The sequence below is a fragment of the Mycteria americana genome, chromosome Z (genome assembly GCF_035582795.1).
Source record: "Mycteria americana isolate JAX WOST 10 ecotype Jacksonville Zoo and Gardens chromosome Z, USCA_MyAme_1.0, whole genome shotgun sequence".
NCBI lineage: Eukaryota > Metazoa > Chordata > Aves > Ciconiiformes > Ciconiidae > Mycteria > Mycteria americana.
Window position 1 is genome coordinate 15,316,093 of NC_134396.1, and position 27,586 is coordinate 15,343,678.

Sequence of the window (27,586 nt, forward strand, 5' to 3'; positions counted from 1 at the left end):
CTGCGCGGTGAAAACCGGCTCGGCTGCAGGGCCGCAAGCGCAGCACGGGGCGCCAGATCTCTCTTACCGCCCGCCGCCTGGGCAGCGGGCTCTTCGGGAGCCGCCCCCGGCAGCAGCGCCGGCGTGCGGGCCCGTACGCGGCCCCAGCGTCGTGAGGAGCAACAGCGCTGCTGCTCGGTGCCGCCCAGCGCCGCGCGCGCCACCCACCGAACGGCACGTGCGGAGCCAGCCGCCGGCGGCGCGGGGCGGCACCGAGCGAGGCAGCGGCCGAGCGGTGCCCCGGTGCCCCGGGCAGCTGCGGGCGGCGGGAGAGCCCGAGGGAGGGCGGGCAGCGAGGGGGGCAGGAAATAAGCGTCTTTTTACGAGCGGCGGTTCTGTGGGTGAGCACGCTCGGCGGCACGCTGCCGTCCGTGCGCGGCGAGGGCCGTTTCTTCTTTCACCGGTCCCGGAGGGAGCGCCCTCGTCCCAGGACCCGCCATCTGATGCAAACCTGGAAAACACGGCCTGGTCGGCGGTTCTCGTGTCGGCTGGTGAGGCGACGGGATGCCGTCGCTCACTCACCCACGCGCCCCGTGCGACGCGAGCAGTACACGTCAGCACGCTGCCGCCGTTCCCCGCGGCGGGCAGGCGGGACGCGCGGGCCGCTCGTCGCCAGGCCGACGGCCGCTGCCCGGGAGGCACGCGCTACGGCCTCCGCCAGCGGCGCGCGCGGCGGCCGCGGCCTCCGGGCTGCACCGGGTCCGGCTCCACGGGCCGTCGTTCCCCAGAGCGGCGGAACAAGGACCAGGCTGCCGAACGCCAGGCGGACAGCGGTACCGCAGCTCCCCGGCGGCCCCTCGCCCCCCCGCGCTGTAGCCCTTCACAGTAACGCAGAGCGCGCCAGCGGCACTCCGCCACAAGTTCACGCTTCCTCGGTGCTTTCCCGCCCTTCGCACACCGAGCCCGCCGGGAGAGCCGGCAGCCCGCTTCCCCGTGAAACACACGCAGGAACGAGGCACGGCCGACGGAAGCCAGCAGCACCGTCCCTCTCAAAGCGGGGGCCGCAGCCAGCCCAGGCTCGCAGCCGCCTAGGCCCGTGACGCCTCCCGGCGGGCCCGAGCCGAGCAGCCCGGCGCACCCCGCGGGCCGTCACTGGGCGGCCGTGAGCCCGGCCCGCCGCGCCGCGGGCTTCGGCGCGCTCCGCCGGCTCGGCGGCAGCGCGGCCGGCCCCGGCGGGGAGGAACGGCGGCCGCGGGCGGGGCGGGGCGGCCCCGCCCCCGCTCGTGGCGACGCCGCTGACGCCAGGCGGCGCCGCGCGCCAGGCACCCCGCCCGCACCCCCTGCGGTGGGAGGCGCACGCGGCGGCGCGCCTCTCTTGCCGTCCGAGTGTCGCGGGGCGTTGGCGTCACGGCGGCGCGCCGGGGGAGGCGGGCTGTCGCAGCGGCAGCGGCTGGTCGCGGCTCGTGGCGCGAGCTTCGGAACAGGCCGGGGTCTCGCGCGCCAGGCCCGCCCCGCCCCGTCCCGCGCGCGGCGCCACCAGCCGCCACTAGCCACCGCCAGCCGCCACTAGCCAGCGGCAGCCGCCAGCGGTGAGCCGCGCTCGGGGTCGTCGCCGGGGCCCTGCCGCCGCTGCGGGCCGCGCTGCCGGGACGCGGGGGGCGGCGGCGAGCTGCGGCCGCGGCGTGGCGGGTGGCCGCTCGCGGCGTGGCGGGCGGGCGGGCTGGTGGCGCGACGCGGGGCCCGTCGGTGCAGGGCCCGGGCGGGCTGCCGGGGCGGGCGCCGCGCCCGCAGGCGGGAGGGTAGGCCGGGGAGAGGGGGAAGAGCGGCTTCGGCTTCGAGCAAGGCAGCGCGCGGGGGAAGGAGCCGCCCGGCTCCGCCGTGCGCCGCGGGAAGGAGCCCCGGCGTTGCAGCGCCGCGGGCGGAGGCTAGGCCTAGGCTGCCGTTCCTCCTGCGGTGCTTCTGTTGCAGCTGGCCGGTGCTGTTCCGTGCCGGTGCAGCGCGGCGTTTACGTTGTGTGTCGTCTTCCGTGCTGGCTTCTGTAGACCGCCGAGGATAAGACAGCCCAGCTTTACCTTTTACATTGTTTGGCAACGTCGAAGTGCTTTCTCAGAGCCAGAAGGAAAGAACTGTTCCTAGTTCCAGGGAACTACTTCCTGGTTTCTCCTTGAAACAGTTTTCAGGCTGGGCAGAATTGACGGGAAGGCGCCAGAAGAATATGAGGCATTAAGCTGCATGGTTTGTTGGCAGAACTTGCTTTTCATAGGAAAGAGCAAATATTGGCCTTTATTAAAGGTGGTTATCTTCTTCCTACAGCTTGAAGAACAGCAGCTGAAGTTTTACTGTAAAGCGGATTCTTCCCTAAATCCAAGGCAGGGTCAGCACAGCAGCAGTGAGTTGTTTCTCCAGTTTGTTACCTTGGAAGACCAACAACACGTGCAAAATGTGAGAACGTGGCCCTAAATGCAGTACTGCTACTGCTTCTGCATCTATGTACCTTGCTTCCCATGTCTCGCAGATGAAGTGATGTCTGTAATATATTTGCTGTGGCTTTCAAATTAGCATTCGTAATATGTGAGAACTACCACAGTCTTTACAAATAGCGTGTTCCCTATGGGTTTTAGTTTCTTGAAACTTCAGTGCCATTTTTTTTCATCGCTCTCTGCCTTTCTTCTCTCAGTCTTCCATTGTACCATTCTGCAGAAGGGCATTTAGTACCATGGGTGTAAATGACATAATAAAGGGGGTTTTTTTGTTACCCAAGCTTTCCATATAAAATTTTAAAACTGTATCATCAGAAACAGGTTTTAACTGTGATTAAACTGAAATGACATAAAGCCGTTTCAGAGCATGAGAGCAGACTGCAACTTGCATTTCTGCTTGAGCTGTTGCACACTAGTTTGTTATAAAGTGTTCTGTCATATCTTTTTGAAAACCTGTTAAAATGAGGTGAACTCGGAAAAAGTCAAAGGAATGAGATTGATCTTGTGAGAATGGCCATCCTATAAGCTTACTATTACACGTTAAAAATATTCTTCTGTTGTCTCTGTGTATCCCTTTGGCTTTTTCTATGTCATCAACACTGAACCCTATGACAGAGTTTCTCATGAGCTATATGCAAGCAAATCCTTGGAATAGTCCCACTGTCATTTTTTTACTGCCTGTTCTTTCTGTTACGAGTTTTTGGTCAGTTTGGTGCTTTCCATTTAACCTGAAAGGCCATTCTTGTCCTCAATATTTTTGATGTAATCTGACTTACTTCCCTTAATATCATTAACAGCCTTGCTCACTGCTGTCCTTTATTCCTGTGTACCTCCTTGGTCTTTGTTCTTTTATCCTTTGTGTCTTCTGCATGCTGACTTTTTTCAGACCTAGGTTTTAGTTTCATTGTCATTTTTTTGTAAAAATAAATTTGTAGAAATTCTATTTCTCTGTTTCTGTCAGTAGCAGTATGGGAAAAAAAACTCGTCACTCTCTCCTATGTAGACAGTTTTATTTGTCGTCTTTACTGTGGCTTAAATTGGGCAAAGTATAAGCAGCCCTGTTCATTTATGTAAAGAAAAATTAATCTGTTGTGTTTGAAAAATCGTGGTAATGACTAGCATTAGTCATTGTAGTGGTTGTGGCCATTAGTGTAGTCGTTAGTGGTTTTAAGTAGTACCTTGAATAGCCAGGATACTGGCAGTTCTTTTGGTTTTACTGCTCAGTAGAAATACTAACATGTGGCATGATTGATACAGGTACTATAGTGTTAGAAAAGAGACTCATGGGAAAGTTTATAGAAGGCTTTCAACTGTTCCTGAAATTGACAGTATCCTTAAAAGCACTGCTAATATGTCATAGCAATATCACTATGAATGCTAGCATTTGTGTTACTGGTTTCAGAAGGTGACCCATAAGTAGTTCTTGTGGCTTTTCAGAGTGGAAACTTTGTTTTTCTGGTTTTCCTGAAAATGCATGTGCTGGAAAAGGCAGTCTTTAAGTTTCTACTTGAACCTCCCAAGCTGCAGTTTGTAGCTTTATAGTTATTTATTAGTTATATAATCTGCTGACAAGAGGTGTTTGGTTCTGTCCTTTTTGTAAGTGCCCTTCAGGAAGTTAGTTGTAAGTGTCTACTAAGTATTCCCTTATCTTCCACTTTACTAAACAAACTACCTCTCCTCATAGGTAGTTTGCTTTAGACCCCAGACCATCTTATCTTAGTAGCTCTGGCCCCTCTCCAGTTTCTACACTTCTTTCTTGAACTGGGGAAAGGGAGAACTATGATGACAAAACTGAAAACAGTATTCTAGAGGCAGTCTTGGATACTGCTGAGTAAAGGAGGATAACAACATCCCTAGAGCCGCTTGCCATGTTCCTCTTTAAGTAGCCCAGTATGTATGTGCATTATCAGTGAGAAAACACTGTATTTTGAGTGATATATTTACTACTTTCTCTCCTTCTGATTTCAGAGAATCTTAACTGAATCCATTCTTGCATCTCATTACAGTGGAAAAGAACTTACTGAATTCTTAACAAAAGGTAACAAAAAATGTACAGAATTAATTGCTTGGATATGAGTGAGTTGTTATACCGCATTCTTTGAAGTCCAGAAAAAGTAAAGTGTGGAGGCATTTACTGATGAAATCCTTTGGTTTGTTCCCTTGCAGATGTATAGCAGTCCATTACTTGTTTTCGTAACTGACGTGTGATTCTAAAGTTTGGATGTATTTCAGTGTTATGGGAAAAGTACCTAGTTATTCTTTTTGCCTTTATCAAAAGGATTGACTACTCAGGAAGAACATTAAACCAGTATGGCAGAACATTTAAGAAACTTGGAATATTCTCTGAAGTAAACTGTATATGCAGATACTTCCTTAGAAAGGGAATTAAAGAATGAAGAGTAGAACAGAAGTGAGTCTTGGATTTTTGCAAGCAAAAGGAGATGAAGGAGTTCAGGAGTGGGAATGTAAGTGCAGGACATTGGATGGTAACGATAAGGAGCTGATATTGGTACTTGTGGCTTCTGAAGACACCATCTCATTGTGCTGAGGGGTGGCATTTGATGTGTTGCTTATCTTCTAGCTGTAAATGAGTGGTGTTTTTTCCTGTCAACTGAGGCTTGAGAATATGCTGTTGTCTCAGTTCTGTGCATATTCAGTGGGATCTTGGAGAGCAGCTTTTCCTTTTTGTGTGCGATTAGGCTCTTTTCCCTCATACAAGGAGAAATTCCAGCATGGCAATAGAGCCATGCTTGGATTTGCAGCTGACAGGATTGAACATTTTCAAATTGAAGGGATTTCTTTTCCTTCCTCCCCCACCCGACATGTGCTGCTTAGTTATGATAGCAATGGGTATGAACCACAGAAAAGCAGGAGAAAGCAAGCAACATTCCTGAAATTGCTCAATGTTTATTGTGAAGACGCAGTCTGAGATTAGTAGGTAAAGATGGGAAACGCTAACCTTACCCAATGATCAAACTTGGAAATTCTGGCTGTTGTGACTCAAAGTGCAGACCCTGCCTTCCTTCTAAGAAAACGTTGTTTATGAGGTTGAGAGACTCTACCAGCATTTCTATGCATGCCTCATGGCTGTGAAGGTACCCAAAAGATGGCAGCTATTTAATACTCACGTCCTCTGTTTCATCTCTAGGACAGTCTTGTAGAACTTGTTCAACAGTGAGTTAAGCTCTAGAAGTACCCAACAGATTGTGGAGAAAATCCTTGTCCCTGTGATGTAACCCATCTATGGTGTAACCCATGTCTTTCTGCCTTTGCTGGGCAACAGAAAAGCCTGATCTGTAAGAGATGAAAACTTTCTCTATCCCACAATATTGGAGCCAATATTCATGGGCCTTTGCTGTTCTGTGGGGTCTAAGAGCATCTGTATGTCCCCTGTGTAAATTATGATCTGAAGAGGCCTTGACCATAAGTTAAAAAAAAAAAAAAAAAGAAAAGGAAAAAAAGGAGGATGTGGAGGGGGTCACAACAAATTAAGATTTGAGAGATCTCATTTTAAACTCCTAAAGTACAGCTGTGTTCTATCTGCAGGAATTCATTTCACAAAGACATCTGTTGTATACGGCAGTAATTAAAACTGTATTTTGGGAGGATCCCATTAACACGAGGTATGAGCGGATGCCCTCGTTGAGTCAATCATCTTACAGAGTGCATGCAGAGGATAAGTTCCCAATAGAAATCCTGTTGGTGAGAAGGCAATGTAAGGAGAGACTTCATCAGAGCTGAAATTGCCTGTTAAGACCAGAGCCTGTAAAGGCTTGACACTGTTGGAGGAATACAGACTTCTTTCCTCTGATAGCCACTTCTGGTGTCTGTGGAACAGTGTGCTCAGCTTGACTTTTTGGTTTGTTTTTTTTGTCCCGTTCCCCCCCGCTCCACCAGCACTTTTGGCCTTTCAGGAGCAATTACTAAGTTGGCTCTGTCATAATATGTAAGTTTCCTCTAAGTTCACTTCACATTTTGATAAAAGAGAGAAGCAAAAGAAGATTGAGATACAGGATTAGATCCCAGGAACTTGTGGTTTTGCATCTTGAAAGTTCTCTGGCCGATGGGAGTGCTGAAGCCATCTGGAAGACATGCTATTGTTTTATTTTTCTGTATCTGAATCTGGTAATTGATTGGTTTTGATTTTTTAAGATTTAAGACAAAAACTGCTTTTTTTCCCTCTAGTGTTAAGATTGATTTTTGTGAGAAAAAGGGGGTTGCTAATGCCACAGCATTGCATTTCGCTGGGAAGGGAGATCCCTAAATGTGACTGCTCATTCACTCTTACAGGACTGGTAGGCACCGTAGTATAAAGTCATGGATCTCCCAATAGTTGTCATAGTGTTTATTAAAATTGCGGTTTGGTGAACACCTTAAGCAGGCATAAGCCAGCACTGCTGCTGAAGAAGCAGTGCATCTGTTGCACAGTGCTTACATCTGTTCTGCCTGCTTTTTTGTGCCTAGCACATTTACCTGTCTAGCAGTGTGGTGTGGAAATGACTAGGGAGCTTGCTCCAAACAAAAAAACTGTGCATTTTCCCCACTCCCTCCAGCTTCAGGTATTTAAGGGGCGCAGGGACAAGCAGAGGGTCATACTATTTATTTTGGTTACCATACCTCTTTAAATCAGCTTAACTTATTTGTAGCTAGCTTAAACTGCAAATTCAAGTTTGGTGTGGTAAGAATTGATTTGAAATAGAGTTTTTTTTCTTTTTATATTTAAAAAAAAAGGAAAATAATTGTAAAAATAAGAGTCTAGTCACTTACCAGAAGAAAGCAGAAACCGTTTAGAGGAATTTCTTAAACATAAAAGCAGTGGACAGCTTCTTGTTTTGTTCCGTATGGGTTCTGATGATAAGTTTGCACTGGACTTTGCAAAATCCCAGCCATAATGAAGCATTATTGCCATTTGTGCATCTTTCCATTTGTATTTGCTACATATGTATCAGATATTTTTCCAGTTTATTTTTTGCCATCCAAATAATACAGAATATACTGCTTCCTTAAATATTTTGTTATTTATAAACTTCATCTAAAAGCTGTCCATCTTCAGGGAGATTATTATTTTTATCTTCAGTTTTGTTATTTTGCTTGTGACAGCCTCATCCAGGTTGTGTGAGGACTGTTGTTTACATGGGGCCAAAAAGCAACTGTGCAAATTCATGAAAGACTAAATCTCCTGAGGGCTATTAAATTTAAATTCCCTGCCTCTTACTAGAAAATCCTCGAACCACAGTTTTCTGGAGGATGGGAGAGCATTATTCAGAACTATCACTAGAAGACTGTCCTGACCTGGGCATCTGCTGTGGTCTTTGACAGAGACAGAACACTGGTTTTAAATGAATTTTTGTTCTGACCTGCTACGGTTGCTTTGGTTTTTCTTGGGCTTTTTTGGAGCAGCAATAGCTGCTCCAATTTTTAAATGAAAATATAAACCTTTTCAAGAATGAGAAGCAATGCGAATACTTCTCTTCGATTTTTTTTTGTTGTTGTTGTTTTTAGATCTGCCAGCTAATTATTTTGAAATAAGAAAATGAAAAAAAGCCTCACGGTTTTTATGTTTGTACTGTACTAACTTCAATAAGTAAGTCTTCTGATGAGAACTGTTCTAGGTGAAGTACATAAATTTTTAGTAGAAGCACTGTTCCCTTGGGGGGAAACCCTCCTTTTCTGCATCAGATTTGAATGTAGCTGAGAAATAATTTAATTTAGCTGACATGATCTTAGTTTTGTAGTGTAAAATCAATTGTTACATGAATGTTCCATAATCCATTTTTTTCCTCTCAAACGAACATGTCCTTGCAATGAATCTTTAGCAAATATCTGGGTACGTGTTGCAGATTGCTACACATGCAGTTTTCCTATGGCAACTCATTATTTGGAGAACACTGTTCAGCAAAAGGCCTGAAGTCAGCTTCTCTGAAGTTGAAGAAGTTATTTACCATTTTGTTTATACTCATATGCTCTGCCAGCTTACTTACTTTTAGAAGTTCTCTCTTCTTGGTTTTCATCTGATAATCAAACTGATGGGCTGCTATTTTTTTAGTTGAGTAGGCGCTTCAGAATTATACTGTATCAGGTCTTGTTTGATAGTATAAGGTAAGACTATATTTCTTTTGAAAGTAAGTAATTTGAATGGAAATAAATGAAATCACTTTGTAACATGAAGTGTAGTTTTGATCTTGCAGGAATTGAGCTATGATTTCCTCCTTAGTGCAAACTCTGTGCCTACTTATTGTATGTTTTTTCTCATATCCTTCTTTTCCTCTCTCACTTTCCTTCACTACCATTTTTAGGTGCTCTGAAATTCTATTAGCTATACTAGGTACTTCAGTGCTACAGTGTTATACCAGAAAAATCGGAATATATCTTTTATTGCTGCTTTTCTTGTATGTACTTATTTTACTCAAGTTCTTTGTGCTGTGAATACGTAGTTCCTATTGCGATCCTTACAAGTTAACCCAGTGTTTTCCAGTGTTGTCATTACATTGCTGCTTCCTGGCCAATTTTGGCTGTGCAATGAAGGCAGCCTAAGGTACTCAAGATGTCAAAATGTCTGCAAAAAAGAAGAAAGTTAGAGATATTTCACCTAAAGACTTATTTTTACTGCCTGTCCTGTCAACAACATTATGTTCAAATTTATTATTTCATGATTATTTTTGATGGAAAAATGAAGCTAGCAGGACTTTTAATGTAACATCAGAGTCTTGCCTTGACATGGATTCTTGGTGCTGGGCACTGTGCCATCTACGGTAAACCAGTACTAATTGGATTTTATAGTGCAAATCAGGGTCTTGGTTCCCTGGAAATTGATGGTTATCTGAGAAGCAAGCTGAGAATTTGCATGTTTAATTTTGTTATGGAAAGGTCTCATAATTGCAGGATGATTTTAGAGAATCTGCAAATTGATAAAGGTTGAAATGACTGACACAAGTAGATAAGAAGAAATAAAAGGTAGATTGGTTTTGCAGGGTGAGGTGGGTTGACCTTGTCCGGCTGCCAGGTGCCCATTGAGCCATTCTATCATTCCCGGCTTCTCTACCTCCTCTGGAGGAGCACAGGGGGATGGGGAATGGGGGTTGCGGTCAGTCCGTCATGCGCTGTCTCTGCTGCTCCTTCCTCCTCACACTCTTCCCCTGCTCCAGCATGGGGTCCCACCCACGGGAGACAGTCCTTCACGAACTTCTCCAGCGTGGGTCCTTCCCACAGGCTACAGTTCTTCATGAACCGCTCCAGCATAGATCCTTCCCATGGGGTGCAGTCCTTCAGGAACAGACTGCTCCAGCATGGGTCCTCCATGGGGTCACAAGTCCTGCCAGCAAACCTGCTCCAGTGTGGGCTCCTCTCCACGAGGCCACAGGTCCTGCCAGGAGCCTGCTCCAGCGCAGGCTTCCCACAGGGTCACAGCCTCCTTCAGGCATCACCTGCTCTGGCATGGGGTCCTCCATGGGCTGCAGGTGGGTATCTGCTCCACCGTGGACCTCCATGGGCTGCAGGGGGACAGCCTGCCTCACCATGGTCTTCACCACGGGCTGCAGGGGAATCTCTGCTCCGGCGCCTGGAGCACCTCCTCCCCCTCCTTCTTCCCTGGCCTTGGTGTCTGCAGGGTGGTTTCTCTCACATATTCTCACTCCTCTCTCCAGCTGCAATTGTAGCCGCCCCCACCAAAACCTTGCCACACAAACCACATACACAAGGCGGTTAAAGCAGAGAGATAGAGATGCATCACATGTAAAGTATAAAGCAGAGGTTGAGTTGCTTGTCCTGTTCAATTATTGCTGTAAAGGGAGATCTGATATTGTGGCTTATAGTTTTGAAAGTACACTTTCTTTAACCTTAGGACCATCAATTTTTAGTCTTTTTTTTTTTTGTTGAGGATGATTGAAGACTTACAGATTCTTAGATTTTTGAGAGTTCTTAGATTTTTATTTATTTTTAAATTGTGCAGGGCTATTACTGGTATAAAAGGTCTTTAATCTTGTTGCTAGTTTTGTTGTTAAGGTGGTTGTTTTTTCAAAAAATCAAAATTTTAAACCTATGTCAGAATAAGATTTCATTTCTCTAGCTTTCTTACCATCACCATAACAATTTTATACCTCAATTTTTTTTTTCCTGAAGGTTGGAAAAAGAAACTTTTTTTTTTTTTTTTAGTATTAAGCAAAAGTAAATCCTCAGGCCTTTTTGAAGAGAAACTGTGCTTGGTTGTTTATTTAGAAAACTTAAGTATATGAATGTTTAACACGTGTCTGTGTTATGAAAAGTTTACATAGGTTATAAATGGAAGTTCTTACAGACAGAAAACCAATTGTGAAACTATAATTCATCCTCTTGTAATCGATATAAAATGTCTAGATCAATTTGGATTGTAGCATTTAACTATCTGAAATGGGTCATTTTCTCTTCTAGGGGAAAAAATATTCAGAAAATACAAAAGTGTTAATACTCTGCATCTTTGCTTCTTTCAGACAAACCCCATGGTTTGCTCTGCCTACAGCTGAAGTCATTGCTAGGTACAGTTTTGCTCTTCGTTTGCTGTGCTTCACAGGAGAGGTAACTGGTTTAAAATCAAAATATTTCTTGTAATTCCTCAAATCTAGTAAATGTGCTTGTAATGATAGACTTAATGCTTGCTTTTTCTGCTGAGAGATTTCTGAAAGCAAAATAGTTTAATCACTGTACCTTGACACTGCCTGTGAGTGGGTGTAATACTGTCTTACACAGTGTAGTCTAACAAAAAATTACTGTGGGGTGTTTAGGTAATATGAATGCAAAATACCTGTGTATATTTGCTGTCTTTTCTTACGTAAGTGTTTCTCCTCCTTTTTAAATGTTCTCAGATTTTCATGGATCTCAATAGTGCTAGCACTATTGTTTTGCAAGTCTTGACCCAAGCTACTAGTCAAGATACTGCAGTGTTGAAGCCAGCTGAGGAACAACTGAAGCAGTGGGAGACACAGCCAGGTTTTTATTCAGTCTTGTTGGTAAGATACAGTGGAAAAGTGCTGTTAAGTAGACTTTGAGTAATTTTGAATGTGGCTCTCTAGAATACTGTTGAACCATGACCTCTGGCTGAGAGAAGCCTTGAGTTATCATGGTCCAGCTACTAGTATCATTATGCTGTGCGGTGGTAGGTGGTGTCATCACTGCCTCTCAAAGCAGGCTCTTTTCCCAGGCATTCAGGCAGAGGAAATCCAACTTCTAGCGGCACGAGGAGGTGGGCTCTAGTGCTAAACCTGTTGTTGGCCTGTGTGAATTCTAGGTAATAGAAGGCCAAGAGGACCCTTGTCAAAGGAATTACCTTTACTACCCCATGAGGCAGGGACACTTTTATATACCAAGGCAATAACCACCTTTTCTTTATTGTGGAGGTGATGCATTATGACCGTTTTCATAGAAGTTCACCCATGCTTTTCATTGCACTAAGTTTGATACCCAGCTGGGATTGCTTTCCTTCTTGTCAGTGGAGAGAGACTCCCAGGGAGATTAGCTGACTGGGCTGGTAGTAAGGTTCCTGAAATGGGAAAGGTGAATACTTCTAAAGGTAGTGTGACCATTGATGAAATAGATGCTTTAATATGGTGCAAGGTGATGAAAACGTAGTCAAAGAAGGAGATCCAGCTGTTTCAGAGAAGATGCTCAGAAGTTCAGTGTTGTTATTCTCCGATTCCTGGGTGTATGCTTATAACAGTCTTAAAAACAGATAAGCTGCTTTTCCTCCAAACATCTGTCTTCAGTGCATAGGATGAATGACTCAGAGTTGTGGAGTGACATGTTCTGTTCTCTGTGTAGACCCTCTGTTTCATTTGTGTGGAAAGTTGGTGGTGAGTCAGGGGATTGAGGGAAAAGGGGAAAAAAATTTGACTTTTGAGCTGTCAAATTGCATTTTACTCACTGCCTTTGCCATAGTGTTTCTGTGGTGATAAACAATCTTGATAGAAAACAGCAGAAATTGCCACTGACTGGGCATTCTTTGTTTCCTGGATGTGAGAGCTTACAGCTCAGGCTGTAGACAAGTTGAGCACTCACAGGTGTAACTGAAGTTGATAGAAGTTCATTTTAAATATAAAGGCTAAAAGGCAGGGTTTGAAAGGATCAAATACTATTAATTCTATTAATGTGGTTAAGTAGCCCTCTTTGGGGACATCAGCCTTTCTTCAAGTGTGAAATATAAAAAGTAAACTTCCAAACTAAATAGAAGTAGAGAATCTGTACTTCTTTGTTTAACTTGATTATGATGGGGGACTGCCTGGGAGAGAAGATAGTTGGCACCTTCTTGGTGGAGCAGAAAAGGGTAGGGGGAAGGAGGTGATTATAAATGGAGATTTGGTAAGGCAGTTAATCTCTGAGGGTTATGGGAAGTAATATAAATACTTACTGTCAGATACATTTGCCTCTGGGATGATCAGGATAGAGAAAATTATAACGAACCATGAAACATGTATCTCTCAATCCACAATTTTTAGTACCTAGTGGAGTTATTAACGTTAGTTTCTGTGCTTCTCTTTTGAAGGTGTTATGTAACTCTCTTGAAGAACAGAGCTGAAAAGTCAGAGATAGTGGCTGTTTTTGAAAAGTAACCTCTGTCCTTTACCAGTTGTGTCGGTTTATGTATTGTTTAGCTTCATTCCTGTTATTTCTACAACAGCATTAGTGTGTTCATAATACATACTTTATATTTTGAGAAGCTCATGTATGGATGCAGAGTATATAGAGAGGTTTCCTTGGTTCTTGTGTAGATACCTTGGCCTTTTTTTGCATTTCTTATCCAGGTCCGGTCTAGTTTTATGGTATTTTGATTTGAAGAGGCTTTGCTTCTGATGAATATTTTAGCAAGGAGAGAAATGGTAATTAGAAGGCTCAATGGGAGTTTCAGAACAAGTAGTTTTCTTTTTCCATGTTTCATTTACTTTGCAATGCTTTTCATGAATATGAGGCTAAAGTGGTGTTTGAAATTTCCTGTTTATGTTGTAGAATGCTTTAAGTTACACTTGGGAAAGGTCAAATCTTTCAGAGATTCAATCCCTCTTCCTACATGAGCTTCGGGAAAGGAAGGTGTATTACATACAGATCCTTTTCATGTTGTGTGGTGTTTATCAGTGGGCTACAACCTTTTTGGTGTTTTTCTGAAGGCTGCTAGTTTTGGAGTTGATACCTTTGTTGGCATGTAAGTCTGTTTGCTTTCTAGCAATTGGAGTTTGTGAAGGTTTTTTTCATGTTGGGCATTATATCTAGAAAGCTGTTACTATTACAGAAATAGAGTTTGAGAGAAGGTTAAGTTTTGAATTCATAGTGAAAATGCTTGATGATGTTGCAGGTGTTTCTAGTGCTGAGTTCTTTCAAGGGTTTATTTGTAGACCTTCAGACATGGCACCCAAAAGTAACAGATGCTCTTGACCTGAATCCCTGCATTTTTCATGTCCCTTCTTAGCAGCCTTCTAAAAGCAATTGGTACAAGTAGTGCTCTTTTTTCTACAGTGCACTGTGTAATAGGGCCACTGAGCTCATGCCTATTTGCTCCCTAAAGAAGGGAGTAATGTCTCAGCCCCTTGAGAAGGATCTGTCTGATGCAGTGGAAAACAGGAGGAGAGCAGCTGTTCAGAGTCGTACCTGTATTAAGATTCAATAGCCTACCTTTATTTTAGCTTTTCCTGCTTGGTTAATTTTACAGCATTACTACATAAAATAATCCCTCTGTGTTTGTCTGTATATACATATAGGTACATAAAAGTGTACATAGATAGATACAGTTTTATGTATGTGTATGGATACATAACTTTTTAGTAGTAGAAACTAATTTCCTCGAATAAGCTTGAGAGTTGCTGTCCTACCAGGTCATTGGTTTGCAGTCGACATTGGTAGTCAGGACAGTTCTCAGCACATGTCAAGATAATGAAGAAATCTCCTGAAAGGTCTCAAAAGTCTGTGGCACTGCACAATACAGAATAATTTCTTATTTTAGTCAGAATCCAGCTATGTCATTAAAGGGTGTAATAACTGACTGGTGCTAGTAATTATTATCGTTCTATTCCCTGCTTAGCCAGACAAGATTAGAAATACATTTGCCCTAGATGTTAGGTTTATAAATCAAGTATTAGGGCTAGTGATAAGCATTTTTGTGATCTTTAAAAATTAATGTGTAACACATTGTTTCACTTGTCTGTCAAATGCTGACTAATGCATTTTGTTTATATACACCTGTACATATAGAGTTGTATGTATTTATACATATGCCAGTGCATGTGTTAATACAATTTGTGGCATATTAAGCACTTTTTAACTTAATCTTTTTTTTAAACAGAATATCTTTACAAATCATACCCTGGATGTGAATGTAAGATGGTTAGCTGTGCTGTACTTTAAAAATGGGATTGATCGCTACTGGAGACGGGTTGCACCACAGTAAGTTCTGATTTTCTTCCACTTCACCTTCTACAGCAGGTTTTGTTACACTTGCCAAACTGGAAAACAGCAAATTCCTTGGTTGTCAGAGGTTACTTCAGAATCCTTGTGAAACTGATAAAATGTTCCAACATTAGGACTGACTAATGAACCAGTCTGTTTTCATATTATTTCTCACAACTCTGTTCATGTTTTACTTTTAAAAACTGAGTTGGAAGGCTATTTCATAGAAACCAGATTTTGAAGTGACCTGATAAGCTTTATAAAGTTAACGCCTGGACTTTCTGATAGTGCCAGATGTGAAAGGTAGGAAGTCTCTTGGAGAGATTATTAAGGAGACATTTCATTTAAGCTGATTAATAGTTCATATTGAATACGTACATGAGAAAGAGGAAGTAGCTATCACAATAGCAGGTTCTGGTCTTCATTTTCTGTTGTTCTGATATGTGGTCTCTGATAATGCATGACTAAAAGTTCTTCAAAGAAGCTAAAAATCTAACCGGTATTCTCGAGCACCAAATCATTCACTTAAAAGTTACAAACAATGCCATTATAATTTGTGATACCTACAGAACTATATACTTCTCCGTGTTCTGTGTGAAGTTTTTTCTTTTTCCTTTAAAACGTAGATGTAATTTCTTTGCAAAAGTTACCCAAAATGTTTTTAGGCATAATTTAATTTTATGTAAAAATATCTTAAAGCCTAAGTCTTGATAAAAAGTTATTTCAATGTGGTTCCTGAGTGCTATAAATTACCTTTGAAAATAAGACTTAGTGTGCAGTTCTGAGTCACCAGCAAAACAATAAATTGCCTCCCTTGTGTACTAAGAATGACAAGTCTTTGATTTAGGAAATAGTGGGTACTTGTGTTATATACAGAGGGAGGGGAAAAATGAAAACTGGAATATTGTTGCAAATGTTTGATCTTAGGGTAAATCCTACCTCTGTTTTTTATTGTTTTGAGATGAGTATTTAGTACTTGTCTAGATTAGTGTAAAAGCTGTGTTTTAAGGAGCTTTAGGCATCATTTAAAATCTCACTATATAAAACTAGTAGGTTAGTATCTGTGCCTGAAGTCAAACAACAGGAAGTGGTTGTGTTGGTGTGTTTAATCTTCTTAATTTCCAGTTACTAGACTTCATTGAGATGTGATGATTGCTTGCATGCTTCTAAATTGCTGCAATGTTAGGTGAAACATTTTCATCTAAACAACCTCGCATGATAACTTAAGTCTTTTTATGTACAGGAAACAGCTTTCTAGGTGCTATCGCTAAATGAAAGTGTTGTTTTTTTTTTTTTCTGATTGTATAATCTATAAATACCAACAAAGCATTTTTAAAGCAGTTTGTTATGTTTCCTGCCTGGAACATAAAAGAAGATTACATGGGTCATATGAAGTCTGAAGTAGTACAGGAGTGATATGATACTGTAACTTGTAGTCTTAAACTGATAGAGGTCACTTAAAAGTAAGTATAAAGATAGCGTAAAGCTGCACTTGAATGAAAATTAACCTTTATGGCTTAGAATTTATCCTTCTTACTAGTTTTCCCTGCATTTTTGACAGCTATATCAACATATTTTTCACTCAGAGGTATAATTTTCAAAGGATCCATATTTTTAAGTGTAGCTATGTGACTTGCTTGTAGAAAAGGATTTGCAGTAGAAAAGGATTATTGCTTTTGCAAAAAGAGCTGTCATCTGATACCATAATTGCCTTATACTGGGCACCTTTTTGTTGTTATCCATTAGTATACGTGGGCAGAGGCATGCTCAAATCATCAATGCCCACAGTAATAACTGTATAATAACTGTCTAATAACAAGTCTGTTTATACTTTGTACAGTTTTCCCTTATTTTCATAATGTATCTGGGTACCTTACTCTGTCAACTTTCTCCTTTGCCATTTGTGTTTACAAAGGTCACATCAAAACCTGATGGTAAAAGGCCTCATAAATACTTGTCTGTTTCACTGTTCCCTCTCTTCTCCAATATCTTTGAGACAGTGGAAAAACAAGGGATGTTCTCTTGATAGTTTATCGAACTGAAATTAGGTTCAAGAAAATGGTATATAAAAGTAATCTTCATCCAGTCAAACACAGATGCACAATGGAAATTATCATTTAACTTCTGTGTCTAGTAATAGTGAGAAAATAATTCTAAATATAAATTAATAGTTGTTTTTTATTGAAAATTAAATAATATTCTAATAAATATATCCCGACAGTGCTCTTTCTGAAGAAGAAAAAACTACATTGCGTGCTGGACTTATCGCCAACTTTAATGAGCCAGTGAATCAGGTTAGTGGTGAACGATTATTGCTCTCCCAGCAAATGCTTGTATTGGTATATAATTTGGTTTCTCTCTTGACAAAGTGTTTAATAATAATAAAGTTGACACGTTGCAATTTACATGTTGCCTTTCAGACAGATCTTTATGTTGAAGTAAGATCTATTTTCATAGATCATAATTCATAGAATCATTTAGGTTGGAAACAACGTTTTGTTTGTTTTTTGTTGCAGTGGCAGTTTATGTTGTCCCTCACTGTTTATGCAGCCGTTTGGTGAAATGGTTCAGGGAATGGCTGTAGCTCAAAAATAACCTTCTTTCCTTGAGTGATTTTCTTTTTTCAGCTGTATCTGTTCTCTGATCTGACTCCCAGTGTAGCCATACAAGGAAGTGTGGTGGTGGTGTAGCAGGAATGAGCTGTTGAGAATGCTGCTGCATAAACCCACCTAAGCAGTATTGCTGTCACATGTCTAATCACAGCATTAATGAATTTAAATAGGCATAATAAAGCTTCAGTATGATAATGTCTTGTCTTACATAAAGTGACTAATTTTAAGCTACTGTTTTTATTAGAATAAGGATTTATATTAAATTGAGTATAGAGCTAATGTTAGGGGCTCAGAATATGCATATGCTAGATGAATCAGTCTTCCTTCTGCGAACTTATTCTTGCTCATCTAAGTATGAGATTCTGCAAGGAAGTATTTGCTAATATTTTAAGCTAGGTCTTAAAGAACTTTTTCAAGAAAATACAGAAATGATTTGCATAACGTAAAGCTTAAAAAGAAAAGGTATAGCAAACAAACTTCCGTTCTGCAGACAGTTCAGTTTCAACTTTTCAGGATTCCTCGATGGGATTAACGTTATTTGTAGGTTTAGGGCAATGTATCAAAATTAGGGTAATTTAGTCTTTGTAGAAGACCTTTGTGCAATGACAATTTTGACTAGAATTTAATTTTTTTTTCAAATGCAGTTTTTTAAAATGCAGGTAGACACAGAAAATACCTTTAAATTTGTACTGAAGGTATAGTTTCAGTGTAAAAAAAAAAAAAAAAAAGAGAAGACCAAATATTACTTGTTCTTTTTGGTTGAAATGAAGAAACTATGAAGTATGTCATGTTGGACCATAAAGTACGTGTCATTTATACTACTACTAGGTAATATAAAAGTTATCAAATATTTAATTTTGAAGTGGTTGCATGATATTTACATTTCTAAAAACCTAATGTTAACTGCATTTTATGTAAAACAATTCAAACTTTTTATCAATAATTTTTCCATACTTCCATTAGTATTTAATCAGTTTGCCTGCTAAGACAATAGTGTGGTATATTTTATAGTTATAAATTCCACTGCTGAGGAACAGTTCTGCAGTTCTGAGACTATAGTTGCAGGCTGAGGTTGGGACCTTTTTAACTGACATTTTAAAGACTAGCACCTTTATGTATTTATTTGTGTGTCCTTATGATATTTTTGGGATGTAGTCTGTTAAGATGTGGAGGATTTTATTTTATGCCAGCAGCCTGCTCCTAAATGGTTGCCAAAACAATTGTTGTGATATTGAAGTATGTTTACAAAGTCCATCTCCCCTTCTTGCTCCCTTGTTCCTCAATTGTGTTGTACATATCTTGAGGTTTCCTTTAGAAGCACCTTTCATTTAGTCCCCAGTCTGCTTGATAGGCCCAAGTTTTGATATCTTGTTTTCCTGATGAGTGCTCTTTTCCAGTCGCAGATACTTCATAACACGGTTACTATCTGCTTGTGCTTTCTGCATCAGTGAAGGTAGAAAAATTATGACCCTTGTATGTATAAAAAGAAAAAAACAACCCAAAAATATAAGTATTAGACATAGTATTGAGATGTGATGATACAAGCTGACTTCCAGGGGAGGAAGAGAAGAAAAACAGGACATACCATATGTTGAGAGCATAATTTCCATGCCCTCTGAAGATATTTACCATGTGGAGGGAACAGAGGAACAAAATACTCCTTGAAATATATGACAGCAGATTTTTTTTCACTTAAAAACCCAGTCCTCAAGGAAAAAGTACTCTTGGCATCCCTGGAGAGGTTGCTTCTTGTATCACATATGGAGAAGAGTTTATTTGCTCCCTCCTGCCAATTGACATCACTTGATCCGAAAATAAATGAGACTCCCAGCTCTTCCTTGCAAATGTTGATGTCGGTTTTCTGAAGCAGTTCTTCTCCCTAAGCAAGTGGGTAGGAATGAATATTGTAGGAAGCTTTTTGGGGTGGTCAGACTTCAGATGAAACAGCTAAGGAAGCAGTAAAGGAGGGCATGGCTATTCCTTCTTACGCCCGTAAGTTGCTTGGATTCCTTTTGATAGCATAAGAAGGTGACTTCTTCCCTAGGCTGGAAGTGTGGTGGTAGTTGTAAGGGTATGTTGAAGGTGAGAGTTTCTGCTTCATTAATCCAATCAAGGACCTTTTCAGTGCAAACGGGATAAGAACGGGGAAACAAGAATGTGAAGTTTTTGGATATTTGAGGTGGCATTATGAGGGACAGTACAAAATTTATTAAGGAATGCTTAGGGGAAGGGAGTTGTGGAGCAGCAAAGTGGGGAATAGACAGAAAAAGAGTGTAAAAAGGGCCAGTCGTGTAAACCATGGCTGGTCAGTACCCGTGTGTGAACAAACCCTGTGCCTTATCACCACCGTCTGTCCTGTGTTCTGATTGAATCCCTTAACTATCTTTCTGTGTAATCTCACTCTGTTCATCATGTGTGCATGCTGCAAGGACTAGGTGCCAGCTGCTGGCCAGACTGGCCTGAGTGGGATTTGGTGCCAGCAAGCAAAGTCAGGTGGTGGGGGTGGTATAGGTGCCCTTGGCCTGTGGTGTGAGGATCTGGAGCAAGTGGGAGTCTCGGCTTCAGCTACTGGGACAGGACCAGCTTGCAGGCATGTGTGGCTGGGGGGAGGCAACATCTCTGTCTAAAAGCAGAAATAAGGGTAATATGTATTCAGTCTATATTTGTTTGTAGAAAGCGATAGGAAAGATCACTAAGTAAAAAGCGGTTCTCAAATATCTGTTTCTTCATTTGTGTGATTTCTAGAAAAATAAATGTAGCGGTCTTTATGTAAAATGTAAACAAGGTAGCCAGCTTAGCATTTTATGTAAATATTTACTATAAACATAAAATAGAAGACTTTTTTTTTTCCTCTGCATTTATTTGCATTCAGAACACTTAAAAATAGTTTGAGAAAAAACCCAAAAATCTAGCAATCCATACTAGTTTTTTTGGATTCAGGTTTTATTTGGCTGTTAATTTCTGCATTGTAAATTTCCTAAATGATCTTAGACTTTGTGGTATCTGTGTTTTGTTTTGCTTTTTTGCAGATAGCAACTCAGATCTCTGTACTAATTGCTAAAGTTGCTAGGGTGGACTGCCCAAGGCAATGGCCAGAACTTATACCCACTCTTCTGGAATCCGTGAAGGTCCAGGATGATCTTCGACAACACAGAGCGCTACTTACCTTTTATCATGTTACAAAGACCCTGGCATCCAAGCGACTTGCTGCAGATAGGAAGCTTTTCTATGATGTAAGTAAGGTGATGCAACATTGTAGAGCATGCAAACCATGTATTGTACATGCCTGCCACTTCCCGTGGTTACCTGGCAGTGCATTAATGGCGGGTATGTTGATTTTAATGTCTGCCTTTGAAACTGTAGTGGCTCACTCTTTGGTGGTATATGTACAATATGAAATAACTGGAAGTCAGTTTCTAGGTGAAATGTTTTTGAGATCTTTATTACTTTTGCATGCAGCTTGGGTGTTATTGTAAAAACTTATGTTAAGAAGCAGAGCTTCATCTACAGAACAGTATCTATGTATCAGCCTTATGTTATCATGCATACAAGAGATCTTATTATATATGAATTTGCAGTGTTTTTGGAAGTGTCCTCTGGATTTATAATTCAATGTAGTCTTTAAAAAATACTGGTTTTTAGGCTTCCATACCACAGTATTTTTGGCTTTTATTGCCAGTGGGAATGTGTTTGGGGTTTTTCCAGATCAACTTCTTTCTCCAGGTTAATTAAAAGGCAAGATGTGAATGCAAATGCCAAATCTTGTCTCATGCAGCTTACGTTCTCCATTGTAAGAATCCACTGATTACAACACAGATTTACCTTTGGCTGTAGGCTGTTGCATCTCCAGTCCCATTTGGAGTTTGGCAATGATGTAGTACAGTTAACTGAATTTAGTGAGTTAAACATCTTTCCAAACATGTTATATTTGAATTTTCAAAATTTTATTTTGTTCCTCCATTTTAAAGAAAAGATTATAGCACAGATAATGAAGACTATTTCTGGAGGTTTACCAATTTATCTATGTAGAAAAAAAAATTCTGGCTGTGTAATCATTAAGGTGAAATTTTAATCGTCAGGAGCCTGAGGAACTGAAGGATGGCTCTTCTAATAGGACAGGACTGAAACGATGTTATGTTGCTATGAGATGTGTTGTAGAGGAATGGTGTTTTCTCTCTCTGTCCTGTATAGGTATGGGTGAATATAATCTCTGTATAGGAAATATTTTTTTTAATATTTTGAAATTTATTAGGCCATTATACATGATCTAGATAATTGAACAATACGGGCTTTGATATATTCACAGATATTAGTTCCAAAGCAATAAAGAGCAAGCGAGATAATGACTTCCTTTCTAGACCTCTCCTAAATCAAGATGTTGCTTATACAGCCTAGTTATGTAGCTGAAAATACTGTTAGTGCTCAAGGTTATAACAAGAAAAATCAAAGCCCAATCCCAAAGCCCTACCTTCATAAAATAGCCAAATTCATACCATCTCAATAGAGAGACAGAAAGGAATTCATAGGTCGTAAAATCCAATATTTGTTGTTAAAGTTGTCGTCCAAAAGTACCTTTTCTGTATTTCCACGATCTTAACAGGTTTAAAAAGAGCTCCATTACCCTTTGTCATTTTTTTGTTTCCAGGAAACTCATTAAATTTGTATGAACTTTTTTCCTTATGGAATGCCATTTTTCCAGCATGGTATTTTTTTCATATATTCTTTTATTCATAGAGTGAGACAACTTCAGACGTGCAAAGAAAAGGCTTATAACAATTTTTTTTAGATTTGTAAGGCAGTCCTTTTCAAAAATATAATTGAAATTTCATTTTAATAAGCATACTCTTTAAGCAGGCTTTTTATGCTTAAATGTTGGGTTTTAACTTGTGGCTACGTTCAGTATTCAAAGTTCCTCTATTATCAGATTCAATGTGAATGAAAATTTTCAGTGCATCCAGTTTCACTGTGTTGGGAACACTGTCTGTGTTCACAGTTTTTTTAACTTTGGGAAAGTGAAATTTTCTGAGCATCTGGCACTATAGGGTTCACATTTAAGGATTCGTTTTTTTTAATAATGGCAAAATTGGACAACTTTGAAGTCTGCTTCTTCTGGCTCCTGGTAAAGGGAATTCACATCTGTTGGGTGGCATGTGACTTCTCTTGGACAGTCAAAAACCTTTCTTATGGAACGAAGCGATTTGAAGATAAAAGTTCTAAAAGCTTATGTGACAGATTGCAAACTTTCTTGATACTTTCAGATAAGTAGTTACAGTTTCAACATTTTTTTTTAGTACAGCTTTGGAAACAGTTGATACATTTTTCATGTAATATGGTACTCGAAGATTACAAGGTCATGCTTACAGATAAGGCATCCCTTATTAAACTCTGTTACCTGAGGTTTAAAAAGAAAAATGTTAGATCATGTACAGATTGTGATACACTAACTTGTAAATGCAGCTTATTTATAACTTCATCTTTCCAGTGAATACTACAGTTATAACCACATTAACAGTCTTCAAAGTAGAATCAGCTGCTTTAGCACAAATAGAAAAACGTAGTATCTGGTTATATACCATTGCTGATATACTTATAAACATCTATTTTTCTTTTGAGCCTATTTTTCTGGACTTAGTCTATTAAATGAGGATGGTGGCTCTTGGAATTAAAACTAGTGAGTTTTATTTTTCTGTCTAATAATATACTACTACTTTTAAGAAGAAATTGATTGTATGTGTTAAAACCTGTAGTATTTGGATTTTTGTTATAATAGCACATAGCCATATATCACCTACTGGAGAAGTGATAAGAATTTACTGCAAATCAGTGAAAATATTGGTTACAGTTTTTTCCTCCTAATTCATTTAACGTTAAGCTTTCGAGTCTTCCTGTTGCTTCTTGGCCCTAGTTTTAAAAGAATGCTGTTAGATTTTTACAGTTTATCTGGGAAACTTTTTTTTTTTTTGAATTGTTAAGTTCTGCACAACTTCTGTCTTAAACTAGAAGCACTTTCCTTTACAGTCCTACCGTAAAGTACAAGGTTTTGGGTACCTTTTCTGCTACTGGATACACACCATTCAGTTTAGTCTCTCTGTTCAACTTGAGTGAGGGGCTTTATGATTGTTCTGATTTTTTTTGCTGCTTTGGAGATTGCTGAATCTTTGAAATATGGTAATAAATAGGAAACTTGAATAGGAATCCTCATGATCATTGGCAGCTTATGAAATCCAACATTGAACAGGCCTGCCATCTTTGCTTTTACTGTTACTATTAATCATGAACAGTTTTCACTTATGAAGATATTTCATATTTATTCTTTAGCTTGGGTATCTTTTTACCACCACCAGCACACTTTGCCTGTTTTACTGACTAGAGGAATTTAAGGCAGCCTAGCCCCATGACCAGGTCTTTAGATCCTGCAGTAATACAAATGATAATTGCTAGTTGAATGACTTCAAATGTAAAAATGTGGTGGGTGCTTCTACTGGACACTGTGTGTATTTATGGTTCTGTCCCTGCAATTTTTAATAAAGCAATTATTGTTTTATTTTTTTAGTACTAAGGTACAGTGATTGAATGACAAATAAATGGGTTTATCCAGAGTATATTCTACTATTAGGACTTAGTGCTGCTTTGAATTGTGGTTTGGTTTTTTTTTTTTTAAGTTGAGTTGTTACTGCTTACTGTTATGGTTAGTATTTGTGTATTCCATTTGAGACACCCCTCCCAGTACCCAAGGTCAACCCCCAAAACATGACTGGGTTGAAACTATTGATAATTATTCAGTGATGTGTTTTTGCAACTCCACGAACACATCATTGAATAATTAGCAAGAGTTTGTACTGTCTTACCTTTACTCAGTCAAAGGAACCAAACAAACAGGTCATAGGTGCTTTTGATTCTATTGATGTAACCTGTAGCAGACTAAGTGCAGTTTCTTTCTTAACTATGAAACTGTCAAGTGCTACCATAGCTGAATGAGGATTTCTTTATCTTCTGTTTATACTTCACATATCTTTATCAGGTAAGCACTGTTTGGAAACTGTAATGTGAATTAAGTTTGAGATTTGTTCAGTGCTAGCTAATCAGAAACTATTTGTCATTCTCATATTTTAAATAATTTGAGGCAAAAAGTCAGGGTTTGCAGCTGTCAACAAAATAAAGTTAGTTTCAGTGTAGGCTTTGTTCAATACTATTTTTATTAGAGATAGGCATGTAACTGCTGTGTCCCAGAGTAAGCTAATTCAGATATTAACTATGCTATAAGGCAAACAATTTTAAGACTTGTGGGAGAGGAAGCGATGAGGAGAGCTGCTAGTTTTTTGAAGCCTCATGCCGTATTATAGACCTGTGGCTGTATTTAATGAAAACCAGAAAAGAAAGGAGGCCTAAACAGTTATCTTTAAAGTGGTAGACTCATAGACCAAGTAGTCAGGGAAGCAAGTGAGTCTATCATAACATCTTCAAATTAAGACAAGGTATTTTTCTGGAAAATAACTTTGGATCAGTACAACTCAGTACAACAAAGAAGTAAGTGAAACAATGTGGCCCGTGGTATACAGGAAGATGGCTTAAATAATCTAACAGTCTAAACTGGCCTTTAAAATTTAGGAGTTTATTATGCTCTAGCCAAATTCAGGAAATCAAATATATTGTTGGTCTTTCTTCCTTTTGCAGCTTGCATCAGGTATTTATAGCTTTGTGTGTTCATTGTGGAATCATCATACCGACACGTTCCTACAGCAAGTTTGTACAGGGAATGAAGTTGCAGCCACAAATTCACTAGAAAGAACCTTGTTGTCATTGAAAGGTAATCATATGGCATGATACTAAATATAAGGAATCAAGCAAGTTTTTTTCACAGTGAACGAGTAAGACTTTGGTAAAGAGTTAGCATCCTCTAATAAAGCCATGCCCATTGGGAAAACCAGTAATCTTGGTTTAGTTTACCTGTACCTTTAGCAAGGCAGAAAGAGGATTGTTCACACAGAAGGGGGAGAAGGTACTCTTGTTTCTCAGTGTGTACCATTCTGATATGCATGTTGTAAGAAGTCAAAGTCTAGGAGGTGGGAAAGTGGAGGGCATAACAGGATGCTTTTTTACTTGTGTTGTAATTTAGGCTTGCATCTGTCTGTCTTTAGGCACTCAACTGAGGAAACTGAGCTATGAATTTTGTTGAGTTAAGTTCACCTTGAGTTCACTGAAGAAGTAGCCTTCGCACTCAGTTTAGATTTCAGGTTGATGCTCCAGTACTTATCAGTGGGGTGAATACATATCCTTACTGTACTTTGCTGCCTTGAAGAATTGAGATGTTTGTACGCAATGTAGATGGTACCAGTCTTGAATTGTTTCAGAAGGTGCAGCGTGCGGCTTCTCTGGGTTACTGGCAGTGATAAACCTGAGAAAAATCGTAAGATGGCTTATAGGCCCTAGTTGACTGTACTTGTCCCTTTTCCTGCTGCAGAGCCTTTCCAGAGGTTGCATACTTACAGCTCCTGCAGAATTCTTGATTCAGTAATTCTTGGAGTTCTCTTCATTATTTTACACAATGTACTGAATTTTAAAGTAATTTCAACAAGATTAGATTCATGTTAAGTATTGTTGAGGCATCCAAAGGCCCAAAATTAAATGTATTTTTTAATATGGAGAATTGGAAGAAAGGCACAGCAGCTGTAACTGTTACAGTGTTCTGAAATCTTGGAACAAGGGCTGAGAAATAACTACACAAGTAACTTTTTTTTTTTCCCCTAGTGCTTCGTAAACTGACAGTCCATGGGTTTGTAGAACCTCACTGGAGTGTAGAGGTGATGGTAAGTGACATATATCTGTTTCTACTTCTAGATTAGAAATCTTTTGTGATGATTTCAGTTGTTGTTAGAGCTATATTTAAAAAGCGTTGAGAAGCACACATCTGTGTTATGTAAAGGAAATCAAGCAACACGCTCTCAGAGTTGTCCTCTCATCAGTTAAGAACCGTCAGATCCTACATAGATCCTAAACACTGTGACACCAATGGCATGATGTTTAAAAAAACAAAAGGTACCCCTTCCAATTTACCTGTCACGTGATAGTGACACCCGTGTTGCCTACTGGAAGATGTCTTATATGTACTCTCCGCCATCATTTGAAGAGGATGTTTTCATTTAACAATGAATGTAATGGCATATTTGTCCTACCAAATTCTATTGATAGAAAGAAACCCAAGCATCTCCCTTAACCCCAAACACTGCCTGCTTTGCTAGAGGAATTACCTACTACCTAATGGTTACCTACGACCTGCATCATAAACCAGGAAGTTGAGAGTAGGAAAGAACTGAATAAGCAGGTTGTAAAGCATATGTCTATATTTACCTATACCTTCTACTAGAGATGCTATGCTGTTTGTGTGGTACTGATAAGGTCAGTTTGGATCATCTATGCAGTCTGCTAGCTAGCTAATTATTTGTTTCATGAGGAAATTGCTTGTCCAAGGTAATCAATTAGTTCAGCTAAAAGTGATAAGGTGATGTCTGAGCTAGAAACGCATGTGAACTGACGTCAGTTTGACTCAACTTTCTTCTCATAATACAATGCAAAATAAGCTTCATCTTTGAAAGACAAGTATACTTTTATATTTTTCAGGGTTTTCTACATGCAGTATTTGAACGCCTAAAACAGTTTCTGGAGTGTAGTAAGTATCTGAGTATTTTTCCTTGTATTGGTTGTTAAATACTAGAAGCTGGATGAAAACATAATACAGTTTAGTGCATCATAGTTAATCATTTAGGTGCAGGGCATTTTTTATAAGTGCAAAGTTATTACTTTAAATGCTGCTGAAACTGTCAGAAAAGGCTTCAGTAAAAATGTCCTTTTATATCAACAGACTAAAATCCCACCAAAATTATACTCGGTGCGATAATGCCAATATCAAAAAAAATCTTAAGCCATGGATGGACAAAGTATCCATATTAAAATATGTAGATGCTACTAAAATGCAGATCATCTTGAGTTTTCTTCCTTGGGAGGGTTTTATGTTTTTCTTTTTCCTGGATTTTGCCATGTATTTTGGTGAGTATCAAATGGGAAATAAAGACCACATTCAGCTATATGTACTTTATAACTGGAAGAGTAGTAGTC

General features: G+C 40.3%; 1 protein-coding gene and 1 long non-coding RNA gene across 5 annotated transcripts in view; both read left to right on the top strand.

Annotated features, from left to right (window-relative positions):
* IPO11 (importin 11) overlaps positions 1 to 27,586 on the top strand; it is a 268,429-nt gene that overhangs the window by 171,142 nt on the left and 69,701 nt on the right. For 2 of the 4 annotated variants that reach the window (XM_075527093.1, XM_075527095.1), the window contains exons 2-9: positions 10,930 to 11,009; positions 11,297 to 11,440; positions 14,758 to 14,858; positions 17,083 to 17,155; positions 20,503 to 20,706; positions 25,148 to 25,280; positions 26,222 to 26,280; positions 27,092 to 27,140. In XM_075527093.1, coding sequence (XP_075383208.1) covers positions 11,303 to 11,440; positions 14,758 to 14,858; positions 17,083 to 17,155; positions 20,503 to 20,706; positions 25,148 to 25,280; positions 26,222 to 26,280; positions 27,092 to 27,140 — 757 coding nt within the window. In that variant the 5' untranslated portion in view covers positions 10,930 to 11,009; positions 11,297 to 11,302. Of the gene's footprint in view, positions 1 to 10,929; positions 11,010 to 11,296; positions 11,441 to 14,757; positions 14,859 to 17,082; positions 17,156 to 20,502; positions 20,707 to 25,147; positions 25,281 to 26,221; positions 26,281 to 27,091; positions 27,141 to 27,586 lie in introns of those variants that run through there. The other 2 variants (XM_075527094.1, XM_075527096.1) reach the window with 2 other exon arrangements.
* On the top strand, positions 1,716 to 5,785 carry LOC142421885 (uncharacterized). Its single transcript, XR_012778997.1, has 4 exons — positions 1,716 to 2,214; positions 2,293 to 2,421; positions 4,428 to 4,497; positions 5,608 to 5,785. It is a non-coding gene; the product is annotated as an uncharacterized LOC142421885 (long non-coding RNA).